This window comes from Tupaia chinensis, unplaced genomic scaffold (genome assembly GCF_000334495.1).
Source record: "Tupaia chinensis unplaced genomic scaffold, TupChi_1.0 Scaffold145814_1, whole genome shotgun sequence".
NCBI lineage: Eukaryota > Metazoa > Chordata > Mammalia > Scandentia > Tupaiidae > Tupaia > Tupaia belangeri.
In genome coordinates this window covers 1,200,075-1,212,370 of record NW_006205672.1, presented here as the reverse complement: position 1 = coordinate 1,212,370, position 12,296 = coordinate 1,200,075, and the positions used below count along the sequence as shown (strand labels likewise).

General features: G+C 42.4%; 1 protein-coding gene across 1 annotated transcript in view; it reads left to right on the top strand.

Annotated features, from left to right (window-relative positions):
- PIP5K1A (phosphatidylinositol-4-phosphate 5-kinase type 1 alpha) overlaps positions 1-12,296 on the top strand; it is a gene marked incomplete in the record, with an annotated part of 78,924 nt that overhangs the window by 20,320 nt on the left and 46,308 nt on the right. Inside the window, 2 exon segments of the mRNA XM_027768303.1 lie at positions 8,254-8,285; positions 11,171-11,245. Coding sequence (XP_027624104.1) covers positions 8,254-8,285; positions 11,171-11,245 — 107 coding nt within the window.

The following is a 12,296-nucleotide window of genomic DNA, read 5'->3' as shown; positions in this document are numbered from 1 at the left end:
CTTTAAAAAGGTTTTTTTTTTTTTTTTTTTCAATTTGACCAGAGAGAAAGGGAGGGAAAGGGAAAGCAAGCCTCAGGTCCGGGACTTGAACTGCAGTCAGCCATGTGGGAGTCCAGCACCTTAACCAGCACACCACCTGCCAGCCCCAGTGTGTTTTTTGAAGTTACTGAGGCTTGATTTGAACTGTGGTTGGCCATGTGGGATCTGCCTCCTAGTGCACAGTGCTTAGTTGGTGTGCTATGGCGACAGCTCTCCACATTTTATAGATGAGATAACCAGAGCCTAGAGAAGTTTTACCAACCTGCCCAAGGTTAGGTTATCTATTTAGTAAATATTAGATTTAGTATTCAAACCTTGCAATCCTAAGTGTTACTGATTTCAGAGCCTATATTCTTACCCTTGTGCTATTATCGTTCCTCCCTTCTAATCTGAAAGTCTGTATGTGAACTAACCTAACTTTATACCAGATTAAATACTTGCTGTTGAGTGGGTACTGTCTGATCCAGGAGTCCTTGGTCAAAGAGAAAATAGTACAGAAGGGAAGGGTACTGTCCGATCCAGGAATCCTTGGTGGAAGAGAAAATAGTACAGAAGGGAATATCGTTTCTGACCTTAGTCCTCTTTAAAAAGCAGCAAAATTCTGAGCTCTTAAATGTGTAGTTTGTGAATTATCAATTATTCTTTCAGAAATTATTTTAGAAGTTTGTGAATGTGGGTTTTGCTAAGGATTGATAAATGATTCTATAGTCATTCCCAAGATCCCTTAAATGAATTTATATATCAGAAGTACTCTTCTTTTCCTCCAGTTACAAATTAAGTAGTCACAAACCTTAGGCTTTTAATCATAGCAAGTCATAGTCAACATGTACCAAAAAGATATCAGAGATAAACAGCACCTTTTTTTTTCTGTTATAATATTTTTTTAAGATTTTTGCCCTAGGGTGCATGGGCCTGCCGGAGAGAGAAAGAGAAATCACTCCTCAGGAGGGGTGGCAGGCCTTAGTCCATTCTCCATTTAAGAATCTCAGGCATGCTGGGCATCCACACACATGCACCCAGCATGTTTTTTGAGCCACGGTGCAGAGTAGGCCATGTTGGATCCAGCACCTTAATCACCATGCCACCTGCTGACCCCTAATAAAATTCCCCTACCCCCAAAGGGGATGGCCATTCTGCAGTCCCTATTCCTCCATTCTCCTCCCGGGATCTTGCCCATGCATGCACATGAGCCTGATGTGATTTTCAAGCTGAATCTGGGACTCGTGTCAGCCATATGGGAGTCCAGCGACATAACCGCTATGCCATCTGCTGGTCCATCTAAGAAAAAACATTTTTAAAGAGGTTTTTGCCTAAAGGCATGTGTGCTTTCTTGAGGGGGGAGAGAGAGAGAGTGAGAAATCACCCCCATGGCAATAGCCATGCCACAATCCCAATTCCTTCATTCTCCTCCTGGGATCTTGGGCATGTGCGCACCCACATGCCTGATGTGATTTTGAAGGCACTGGACCTAGGACCCGAACCGTGGTTGGCCATGTGGGAGCAGCAATGTAACTGCTATTCCGTCTGCTGGTCCCTGAAATTTTTCATATAAAGGCAATAAGGTACTTTCTACTCCTAGTGAGGATCTTAACATCCCTAAAATTGTGAAATTACTCTCCCAAGTATCAGTCTTGAAAAACAGTTTCTGCTCCTCTAGAATATTGCTATTGTATGATTCAGAACAAGAGTAATTTAAAATAAATGAAAGTTGGAGCCAGCCAGTGGTGTGGTAGTTGAGGGCACTCAACTCCCATGTGATCGACCTCGGTTCAAATCCTAGAGCTGGTGGCTTGCTTTCTCACTTTCCTCCTCTCTCTCTCTCTCTCTCTTCATTCTGTCCATCTCTGGTCAAATTTAAATAGATAAATGTGTGACTAGAAAAATAAATAAAATAAATGAAAGGTACTTGAGTACTTTTTTAGATTTTTGTCACAGAACGTGTGCAACCACTGGAAAGACAGGAAAAGTAAGAAACATCCCCCAGGGGAAATAGCTGCACCACAATCCCTTCTCCTGCATTCTCTCAGGATTTTGGTGATTTTCAAGCTGCCTAGTCCAGGGCTTGAACCATGGTCGTCTGTGTGGGGGTCCAGTGCCTTAACTACCACACCACCGGCTGGCTCCAATTGACTGCTAATTTTGCCCCTGATATTGATAATTATTGCCAGTTGAAAAAGTTTTGTTATTGTAAATTTCATTTAGGGAATCTGCAAAAGGATGATAATCTTAATGGCCTTCCAGTGAAAATTACAGATTTTGTCCCAAGGGAAGGGGGTAGGTACCTCAAGGGAAGAAAATATATATTTGTATTGTCAATTAGTGGATAGATTTATTTAGTCTGTTAGAGCATTCTAGTTCCCTTGGGGCTTTCTTGTTTCACCTACACTCTAGGTAGCAAGAGAATTGAAAACATCAGTGATTTAGAAGAAGAATTGAACTAGCTGTTGGGAATGTGAGTTTCAGTTCTAGCTTTGTCACTACTTTTATTGTGTGATTTTGAGTATATCCCTTAACCTATCTGTTCCACTTTGCTCTTACTTAGTAAAAGAGGATTACATTAAAAATCTCAAAGCCCTTTCTCTCTCTCTCTCTTTTTTTTTTTTTTTTGATGTTTTTGCCATAGGGACCTATGTGCTCGCTGGAGAGAAACAGAGAAAGACGGGGACCAGCAGTTAGTGTAATGGCTATGTCTCTGGACTCCCATGTAGTCTGCTGCGGTTCGAGTCCTGGACCTGGTGGTTTAAACTCACACCAGACGTGTGTGCGTGCGTGTCCCAGATCCTGAAAGGAGAAGGGATTGTGGCGTGGCTAGTGATTTCTCACTTTCTGCCTCCCTGTCTCTCTGGTGAGCGCACACGCACTATAGCAAAAACCTCTCCAAAAAAAAAAAAAAAAAAAGGAGAAAGACAGTGAGAGAGAAAGGGAGAAATCACCCCTAGGTGGGGATGGCCACACAGCAATCCTTTCTCCTCCATTTGCTTCTGGAACTTGGGGCACTTAGGCACACATGTTCAACCTGATTTTCAATTTGCCAGGTTCCAGATTCAAACAGTGTTGGTCATGTTGGAGACTAGCTCTGTAACTACTATACCACTTGCTAGTCCCCAGAGTCCCTTTCTGAATGATGTTTTTCTCTAATATAATTGATTGTTGATTGTTAACTTGAAAATGGGCAAGTAGTTTTTTTTGTTTTTGTTTTTGTTTTGTTTTGTTTTTTGCTATAAGGCGCATGCACTCTCCAGAAAGACAGAGACAGAAAGCGAGAAATCACTACCACCCCCTGGGGGAATGGCCATGCTGCAATCCCTTCTCCATTCTCCTCTCGGGGTCTTGGGCATGCACGGACACACACCTGGTATGAGTTTAAGCCACCAGGTCTGGAACTCGAACGGTGATCGACTGTGTGGGAGTCCAGTGACAAACCCATTAAGCCAACCACTGGTCCCAAGAACAAAAGTAACTTTATTTTTGGCCAAAGGAGCTAAGTTCTCAACTTTGTCTATTTAAAAATCAATTTTCCTTAGCAAGTGTGGAATTCAGCCAGACAGAGCATGTCCTGGTTAGAATTTTTTAAATTTCCCAAAGTCTATACACCCTTGTTCTTCTAGCTCTTTTGCATTCTTTTTTTCTGCAGAGAAAGTAGGGCTCTACATTACCATGTTTGGCTCTATATCATCTATTGACCCATTCACAAATAAGTTATTCGAACCATTATTTTTTCCTTTTACAGACGGTTTATTGTGGCTTTGATTTTTGCCTACAATAAAGTAACATTAACTGAATGCGTCTTGGTCTGTGGCCTGTTAATAAAGTAAAAGTTCCAGTCATTCAAGAAACAATTGTTGCTCTGTGGACACGAATTGGGAAATTAGTATAAAATAAAAATAATTTCACTTTTAACACTTCCCACCGATGCTTGCTCTTACCTGGGAAAACCATTCAGATAGAAGCTAGCTAAGATGAAGAAGCTAGATTATCCAGATTCTCTTTATCCTCTTCTATGTTTTTCCACTTTTATTTCTTTGTTATGAAATTTCTCAGACATAAGCAGAGAGACTAGTATAATGAAGCTCCACGTATCAATCACCTAGCTTCAACAGTATTGTTTTGCCAGTGTGGCCGCATCTTGACTTCCTCTTTCTTGTACCTCCTCCCTCTGGAATTTATTTATTTTATTTTTTTGAGAGATTTTTGCTATAGGATGAGCGTAGTTGCAGGACAGGAAGTAAGAAATGACCCCCCAAGGAGGGTTGCCATACTGCAGTCTCTTCTCTTCCATTTGCTTTCTTAGGATTTTGGGCATTCATACACACATTTCTGGGGTGACTTTCAAACTGCCAGGTCTGGGACTTGAACCACAGTTGGCCATGAGGGAGTCCAATGCTTTAACCGTTACACCACCTGTTCCCTCCCACCCCCGAGAATATTTTAAAGCAAGCCTCGTGTGATTTCATCCATAAATACTCTAGAATGTTTTTCTACAGGTAAGGAGTCTTTTGAGGGCAGGATGGAAGGAGAATTGTAACATAACCACAGTAGCAGTGTCATACCTACAAAAGTTAATGATAATTATCAAGGCTTCTAACTCAGAAAAATTTTGGTTTATTATCCAAATCAGTATCCAAACAACAACAAAAAAAATTTAAGAGATTTTTGCTATAGGGCACATGTGCTCACTGGAAGGACAGAGAGGGAGAGAGAGACAGAAAGTGAGAAATCCCCACTCCCCCAGGGGGGATGGTCACGCCGCAATCCCTTCTCCTCCATTGTCCTCTCAGGATCTTGGGCACACATGTGTATGCACCTAGTGTGAGTTTAAGCTGCCAGGTCTAGGAAACAAACCACAGTTGACTATGGGAATCCAGTGATGTAATTATCGCACCATCTGCTGGCCCTTCAGACAAGTTTTACACATTGTATTTGGTGTGTCTCTCTTTTTTTAAAGAATTATTTTATTTATGTATTTATTTATTGTTTGTTTGTTTTTTTAATTTGGCCAGAGAGGGACAGAGTGAGAGAGAGAGAGAGAGAGAAAGCGAGAAAGTAAGCCACCAGGTCCAGGACTCAAACCGCAGTCGGCCATGTGGTCATCCAATGCCCTTAACCACCACGCCACCTGCTGGTCCCTGGTGTCTCCCTTTTAAATCCTTACTTAAAATACTTATAGCATTGTTATTGTTACTGTTTTTAAAGAATTATTCTATTTAATTTGGTTTACTTATTTATTTTTTATTTGACCAGAGAGAGACAGAGCCCTTGAGAGAAAGTGAGACAGCAAGAAAGTAAGCTACCAGGTCCACACTTGAACCCCACGGTCAGCCATGTGGGCGTTCAGGGTCCTTAACCACCACACCACCTGCTGGCTTCATCAAAGTGTATCTAAGGGACCAGCAGTTAGTGTAATAGCTATGTCGCTGGACTCCCATGTAGTCGACCATGGTTTGCGTCCCGGACCCAGTGGCTTCAAATTCATGCCAGGTGCGTGTGCGTGCATTCCCAAGATCCCGAGAGAAAAATGGAGAAGGGATTGCGGCGTGGCCATCCCCCCTGGGAGGTGATTTCTCACTTTCTGTCTCTCTCTCTCTCTCTCTCTCTCTGTCTGGCGAGCGCATGTGCCCTAGTGCAAAAACTTCTCCCAAAAAAAAAAAGTGTATTTAAATAAATAAAATTTTTAAATTTATTTAATTGCTCGAGGGCATAGGCACTCATCAAACATATGGAGAAAAAAAACACCCCCTACTGGAGTATGGCTACACAGTATTCCCTTTTTCATTTCTTCATCCTGTTAGAATTTTGGGCATACATATATTGGTGCCCAGCAAGTTTTTCTTTCTTTTTTGTTTTTTGGGGTTTTTGTTGTTTTTGTTTTTGTTTTATGATAGGGCGCCAGTGAGAGAGAGAAGGAAAGCGAGAACTCACCCCCTGAAGGAGATGGCCATGCTGCATCCCAGCTTCTCTATTCTCTCCAGATTTCGGGCACACAAGCACATGTGCCCAGTATGATTTTCTTTCTTAGTTTATTTTTCTTTAACTTTATTTATTTACTTTTAAGTTGACTTGAACCTTGGTCGGGCCATGTGGGATTCTAGCACCTTTAACCACCATGCCACCTGCCAGCCCCCCAGTACGATTTCCACCAGATGCAGGTCTCAGACTGTAGTTGGCCATGTGGGACTCCAGTGCCATAACCACCACGCCATCCGCTGGCCCCACAGTATGCTTTTCTTTTTTCTTTTCTTCTTCTTTTTTTTTTTTTTTTTTTTTTGGAGAGGTTTTTGCAATAGTGCGCCTGTGCTCGCCAGAGAAACATAGAGACAGAAAGTGAGAAATCATCCCCCAGGGGGGATGGTCACGCCGCAGTCCCTTCTCCATTCTCTTCTCGGGATCTTAGGCACACACGCACAGACGCCCGGCATAAGTTTTAAGTCACCGGGTCCGGGATGCGAACCACCGTCGACTATGGGGGAGTCCGGCGATACCCATTACGCTAACTGCTGGTTCCCTTTTTTCTTTTTTTTTTTTTTTTAAAGAATTATTTTATTTAACTTTATTTATTTTAATTTGACCAGAGAGAGAAAGAGAAAGAGAGCACACGATTGAGAGAGAGCAAGACGCCAGGTCTGGGACTCGAACTGCAGTCACCCATGTGGGAGTCCAGGACCCTTAACCACCACGCCACCCTGCCAGCCCAGCCACAAAATGTTTTTCAAGCCTTAGGGACCAACGCTTGAACCTCTGTTAGCCATGTGGGATCTGGCTTTTTTAACCACTAGGCTATGGGTCCTGCTTAAGTCTTTCCTAAATTTAAATGGATAAAAGTCATAAATACTAATGAGATTTTGAACAGACCTACTTTATACATCTGTCCCAAATAAATATTTAACAAGTAAATTTGGGGGGGGGCAGGGGAAGAGGTTTTTGCTATAGGGTGCGTGCGCTCACCAGATAGAGACATAGAGACAGAAAGCAAGAAATCACCCCCCAGGGGGGATGGTCACGCCGCAATCCCTTCTCCTCCATTCTCCTCTCGGGGTCTTGGGCACACACGCACACGCGCCCGGCGTGAGTTTTAAGCCACCGGGTCTGGGATGCGAACCGCGCTCAACTACTTGGGAGTCCAGCAACATAGCCATTACACTAACTGCTGGTTCCCAACAAGTAAATTTTTAAAAAAATTCTTGCTGCGTTTATAGCAGATATCTAGATGAGGATGTAAGAGTACAAAATCAGTTTCTGCTTACACTGAATGATTTTCATTATTTCGACATTTTCTCATCCTTACCTTCTAGTTTTTATAGGCCAACTCCTTATCTTCCTTCTGAAATAGCTAATTAAGAAATAAATTATTGGGATTGGCAGGCGATGTGGTGGTTAAGGGCGCTGGACTCCCACTTGGCCAACTGTGGTTCAAGTCCCAGACCCGGCAGCTTGCTTTCTCACTTTCCCTTTCTCTCTCTCTGTCTCACTCTGTACCTCTCTGATCAAATTAAAATAAATAAATAAGAATAAATAAAATTTTGGGACCAGCAGTTGGCATAATGGCTATGTTACTGGACTCCCACATAGTCAACCGTGGTTTGAATCCCGGACCCGGTGGCTTAAACTCACGCTGGGCGCAGTGCGCCCAAGATCCTGAGAGGAGGAGAAGGGATTGCGTGACCATCCCCCCTGGGGGGTGATTTCTCACTTTCTGTCTCTCTGTCTTTCTGGCGAGTGCATGCACCCTATAGCAAAAACCTCTCCAAAAAAATAAATAAATAAAATTTTAAAAAAGAAATAAATGACTATAGGTATGCTGTAAACATTCTTAATTTTATCTCTGAAAGAAAAATTTATTAGTCAGTCCCTAGGATTGCTAATAAGTCTTGGTATTATCTCTTATGCCCTTTTGCTTTTGACTGTGGTATCAAATGAGACCCTCTGACTAATGGTGAAATATATTAAGAACTGTCATAGTTTCCATAGGAAATATGAACACTTAAGAAAAGGGACTAGAACAAGAATGGAAGAGGCATAAGGCCTCTGTGAGAATGGAGGAAGAAGAAGGGACATTTAAAATGGATATCCAAAAGGATCTGAATATCCCTGTGCACGAAGCAGGAGCTCATGCTCATGTTTATTTTGACTCAGACTATGATTTTTTTCCAGTGTGCTTACGGAAATTATATGAATGTGTGTACATACTTAATGTATTTCATTAATTTTCTTTAATAGCATCCGGAATCAGAAGACCTGTGGCATCTGAGGTAAGTTTCATGTTGATATAATGGTTACTAAAACTTTAATTCTAGGATAAAAGAAAACCTATTTATGACACCTTTATTTTATCTCAATTTGGGTCTTGAAAGTTAGACAGGATTCTTATATCTCTTTGGTATGCTAGAAATTATACAACTCTCTTGTAGTCTATTGTGGATATTTGGATATTAACAATATCTCAGGTTTTTTGATTTATTTATCCATTTATTTTAACTTGACCAGAGAGAGAGAGAGAGAGAAAGAGAGAAAGGGGGGAGGGATGAGAAAGCAAACCATCAGGTCCAGGACTTGAACAGTGGCCAGCCCTGTGGGAGTATCCAGCGCCTTAACCACCATGCCACCTACTGGTCCCCAGCAATATCTCAGTTTTATTGAGCTTTTTTTTTTTTTTTTTTTAAGAATTATTTTATTTAACTTTATTTATTTTTATTCATTGTTTTAATTTGATTAGAGAGGGACAGAGTGGGGAGGCATTGAGAAAGCAAACCACCAGGTCCAGGACTCAAACCACAGTCGGCCATGTGGAAGTCCAACACCCTTAACCACCGTACCGCCTGCCGGCTTATTGAGCATTTTTCAATTTACCAAATACAGTGTGTCCTAAATAGTAAATAAATAATTGTACCTGAGTGGCCTTCATAGATTTTATTATTTAATTCTGCAGACAACCCCAGGGAAGTAAGTACTGTTGTTTTATCCATGTATTACTAATGAAAAAAGTGAGAATCAGTGATTCTTTTTTTTTTTTTTTGGAGAGGTTTTTGCCATAGGGTGCATGCGCTCACCAGACAGCGAGAGACAGAGAGACAGAAAGCGTGAAATCACCCCCCAGGGAGGATGGCCACGCCGCAATCCCTTCTCCTCCATTCTCCTCTCGGGATCTTGGGCACACACACACGCCCGGCGTGAGTTTTAAGCCACTGGGTCCAGGACGCAAACCACGGTCGACTACGTGGGAGTCCAGCGACATAGCCATTATGCTAACCGCTGGTCCCGAGAATGAGTGATTCTAAAACTTGTCCACAGTCACAGAATTAAGTAAGATTAATAAAACGGGTCTACACCCAGGTAGTTTGACACTAAAACTCTACTGGTATTGTGTGGTTACTATCTCCTGGTTGCATATCTTCAGCAAATATGAAGAATTTTCAACCACTCAGAAGCTGTTGATTTGATAAGTTTCTCCCTTTTTTTGGGGGGGAGGGTTTGCTATAAGATGCGTGTACTTGCTAGAGAGAGAGAGAGAAAGACAGAAAGCAAGAAATCACCCCCCCCGGGGGAGATGGCCACACCTCAATCCCTTCTCCTTCATTCTCTTGGGACCCTGGGCACTGCCGCATGCGCACACATGCGCCCAGCATGAGTTTAAGCTACCAAGTCCGGTACTCGAACCATGGTCGGCTACATGGGAGTCCAGTGACATAGACATTACACCAACTGCTGATCCGGGCACATTTCTCTTTTCTGTGGACAATATCTTCTGTTTTCTTAACATTCTTCCTATAGACTGTTTTCAAACTCTCTTCTCACTTCTTGCCTCTCTTTGGTTTTGTGACAGTGGCCTTAGAATTCTGGCCCCTATGAACTGGGACTTCAGGTTGTTCTCTTAGACTAGTCTTCAAAGATCTGTCAGGTGATATGCTAAGGGTTTTCTGGTGCTGAGGGCCTTGAGAATCTTGAATATCAGGTTTTATGATGGTGACATCCTATTTCCACTAGTCTTTTTGCCTTCTGGCTTATTAATGACTATTGATGTCAGAAGGAATACCTTTATGTCTGTTGCAGTGGCATCTTTCCTCTTGGGAATGGCCTTCTATACTGTGCTCCACTGGTTTTATACTTTCCTTATTTAAGGGACTGTGAAGCGGGTGGAAAACAGTCATACCATGTTCTCAGTAATCTCATGAAAGCACTGAAGGCCCTGTCAGAAAAAACATGTTTTTTTAATGTATTTAACTTATTTATTTTTATTTATTTATTTAAATTTGACCAGAGAGTGATAGAGTGAGAGAGAGAGGGAGAAGAAGGTGAGAAAGCAAGCCACCACGTCTGGGACTTGAACCATGGCTGACCATGTAAGAGTCCAGTGCCCTTAACTACTACGCCACCTGCCAGCCCCGAGAAAAACCATCTTTTTTTTTTTCTTTTGAGAGAGACTTTTATGACAGGGTGCCAGAGAGATGCTAAGAAATCACCCCCTGGGGAGATAGCCACGCTACAATCCCTTTCTGTCTATTCTCTCAGGATTTAGGGCACGCATGCACATGTACCCAGCATGTTTCAGGTTGTCCGGTCCAGGACTCAAACTGTGGTCAGCCATGTGGGAGTCCAGCTCCTTAATCACTATGCTACCTGCTGGCCCCCAAAGAAACCATCTTATTGACTCAGTCTTAATACGTGGGCTGTAGAATTCCTCAGCTTTGCCAGGGGCAAGATCATGTCTGTTGGCAGATTCGTGTGAGCAGGCAGTAAAGTTGGGGGGAAAAGACGAGGCCTGTGAAGCATGACATGCTTTTGTGAACTGAGGTTTGTTTATCTTTCTCTGGGGCTGCTGGTCCCTACCTCCCCGATGACTACTTTCTTTAATGATACTTGTATTTATTTTCTGTCATCTTTTGAAGACCAAAAGTAAAATAGGTGTTCTTTGAGTTTTCTTCCGTGATTATTCAGGCAGTTAATTCATTGGGAAGCAATATTATAGCTGTGTGTTTGCATAGAGTGGGTCTCCTGAAGATCTATAAAATGTTCTTAATTTATGATAGAACGAGTTTGTGAGCGTTTGGCTTACTTTGTTCTGATGTACCCTTATGGTGGCCGTTTGGTCTATTACATGAGAGTCATATACTAATCTTAACCTTTCTCATTCTTTTAGGTGCCTTGTGCCTCTGGCGTCAAGAAAATAGGCCATCGAGGTGTGGATTCCTCAGGAGAGACGACATATAAAAAGGTGTGTGTGGGGGTGGAACCCTCTTGTCTTGCTCTATGAACCATCAGGGATGGCAGTGTCCCCTTGATGATATTTTCCACAATCTGCCCTAGTTTTTGATTTCCTCAGCCTTTTGCACAATAGCTATCATACGACTTGGACTTTAGAATTTATTTCACAAAGGATGAATTGTCTCTTGTTCCTATATGTGTGTTTAAATGAGTGTGTTCTTTTGGTTTTTTTTTTTCTTCCTTTCCATTTGTTTAATGAGTGTTCTTAATGTACAAATTTGGTGTTGGTTGATATTTCACTGAGCTGCAGAGAGAGGATTTCCCTGTTGGGCGTAAACATACAGCTAGGCCTTGTAAACCACTCTTACCTTCCACAGGGAACCGTGTCTCTTCAAGTCTTCCCATCTTTTCTCTGTTGTTAGATATACATTTACTAAAGGCCAAATCTTGGCCTGGTGAAATAGGCAATGGGTGGGTCCAGCAAATGGCGTAGTGGTTATGTTGTTGGACTCCCACATAGTTGACCATGATTTGAGTCCCAGTCCAGGCAGTTTAAAACTCACACCAGGCACGCATGTCTGTGCGTGCCCAAAATCCCGAGAGGAGAATGGAGGAGAAGGAATTACTGTGTGGCCATCCCCTTTGAGGGGTGATTTCTCACTTTCTGTCTCTCTGTCTCTCTGATAAATACTAAGCACTCATGCCCTATAGCAAAAATCTCTCAAAAAAAAAAAAATCCTCAGAAATAGGCAGTGGATTGAATGTGTGTATTTTGGATTTTCGGGGGGAGGGGGGCGTTTACTCTATGATGTGTGTGTTCAGTGGGAAAAGACAGAGAGAAAGGGAGGGTGAGAATGCACCCCACCCCACCTCCCTGCCAGGGAGATGATCATACCACAATCCTTTTTCTTTCTTCTCTCCAGATTTGGGGTACATACACTTGCACAGCATGTTTTTCAAGTCACTGGTCCATAACTCAAACTGAGTAGTTGACCTGCTGCCTTAATCACCATACCATGGACTGGCCTGTCTTCTTTTTACCTTCCTTTTTTCTCTCTCTC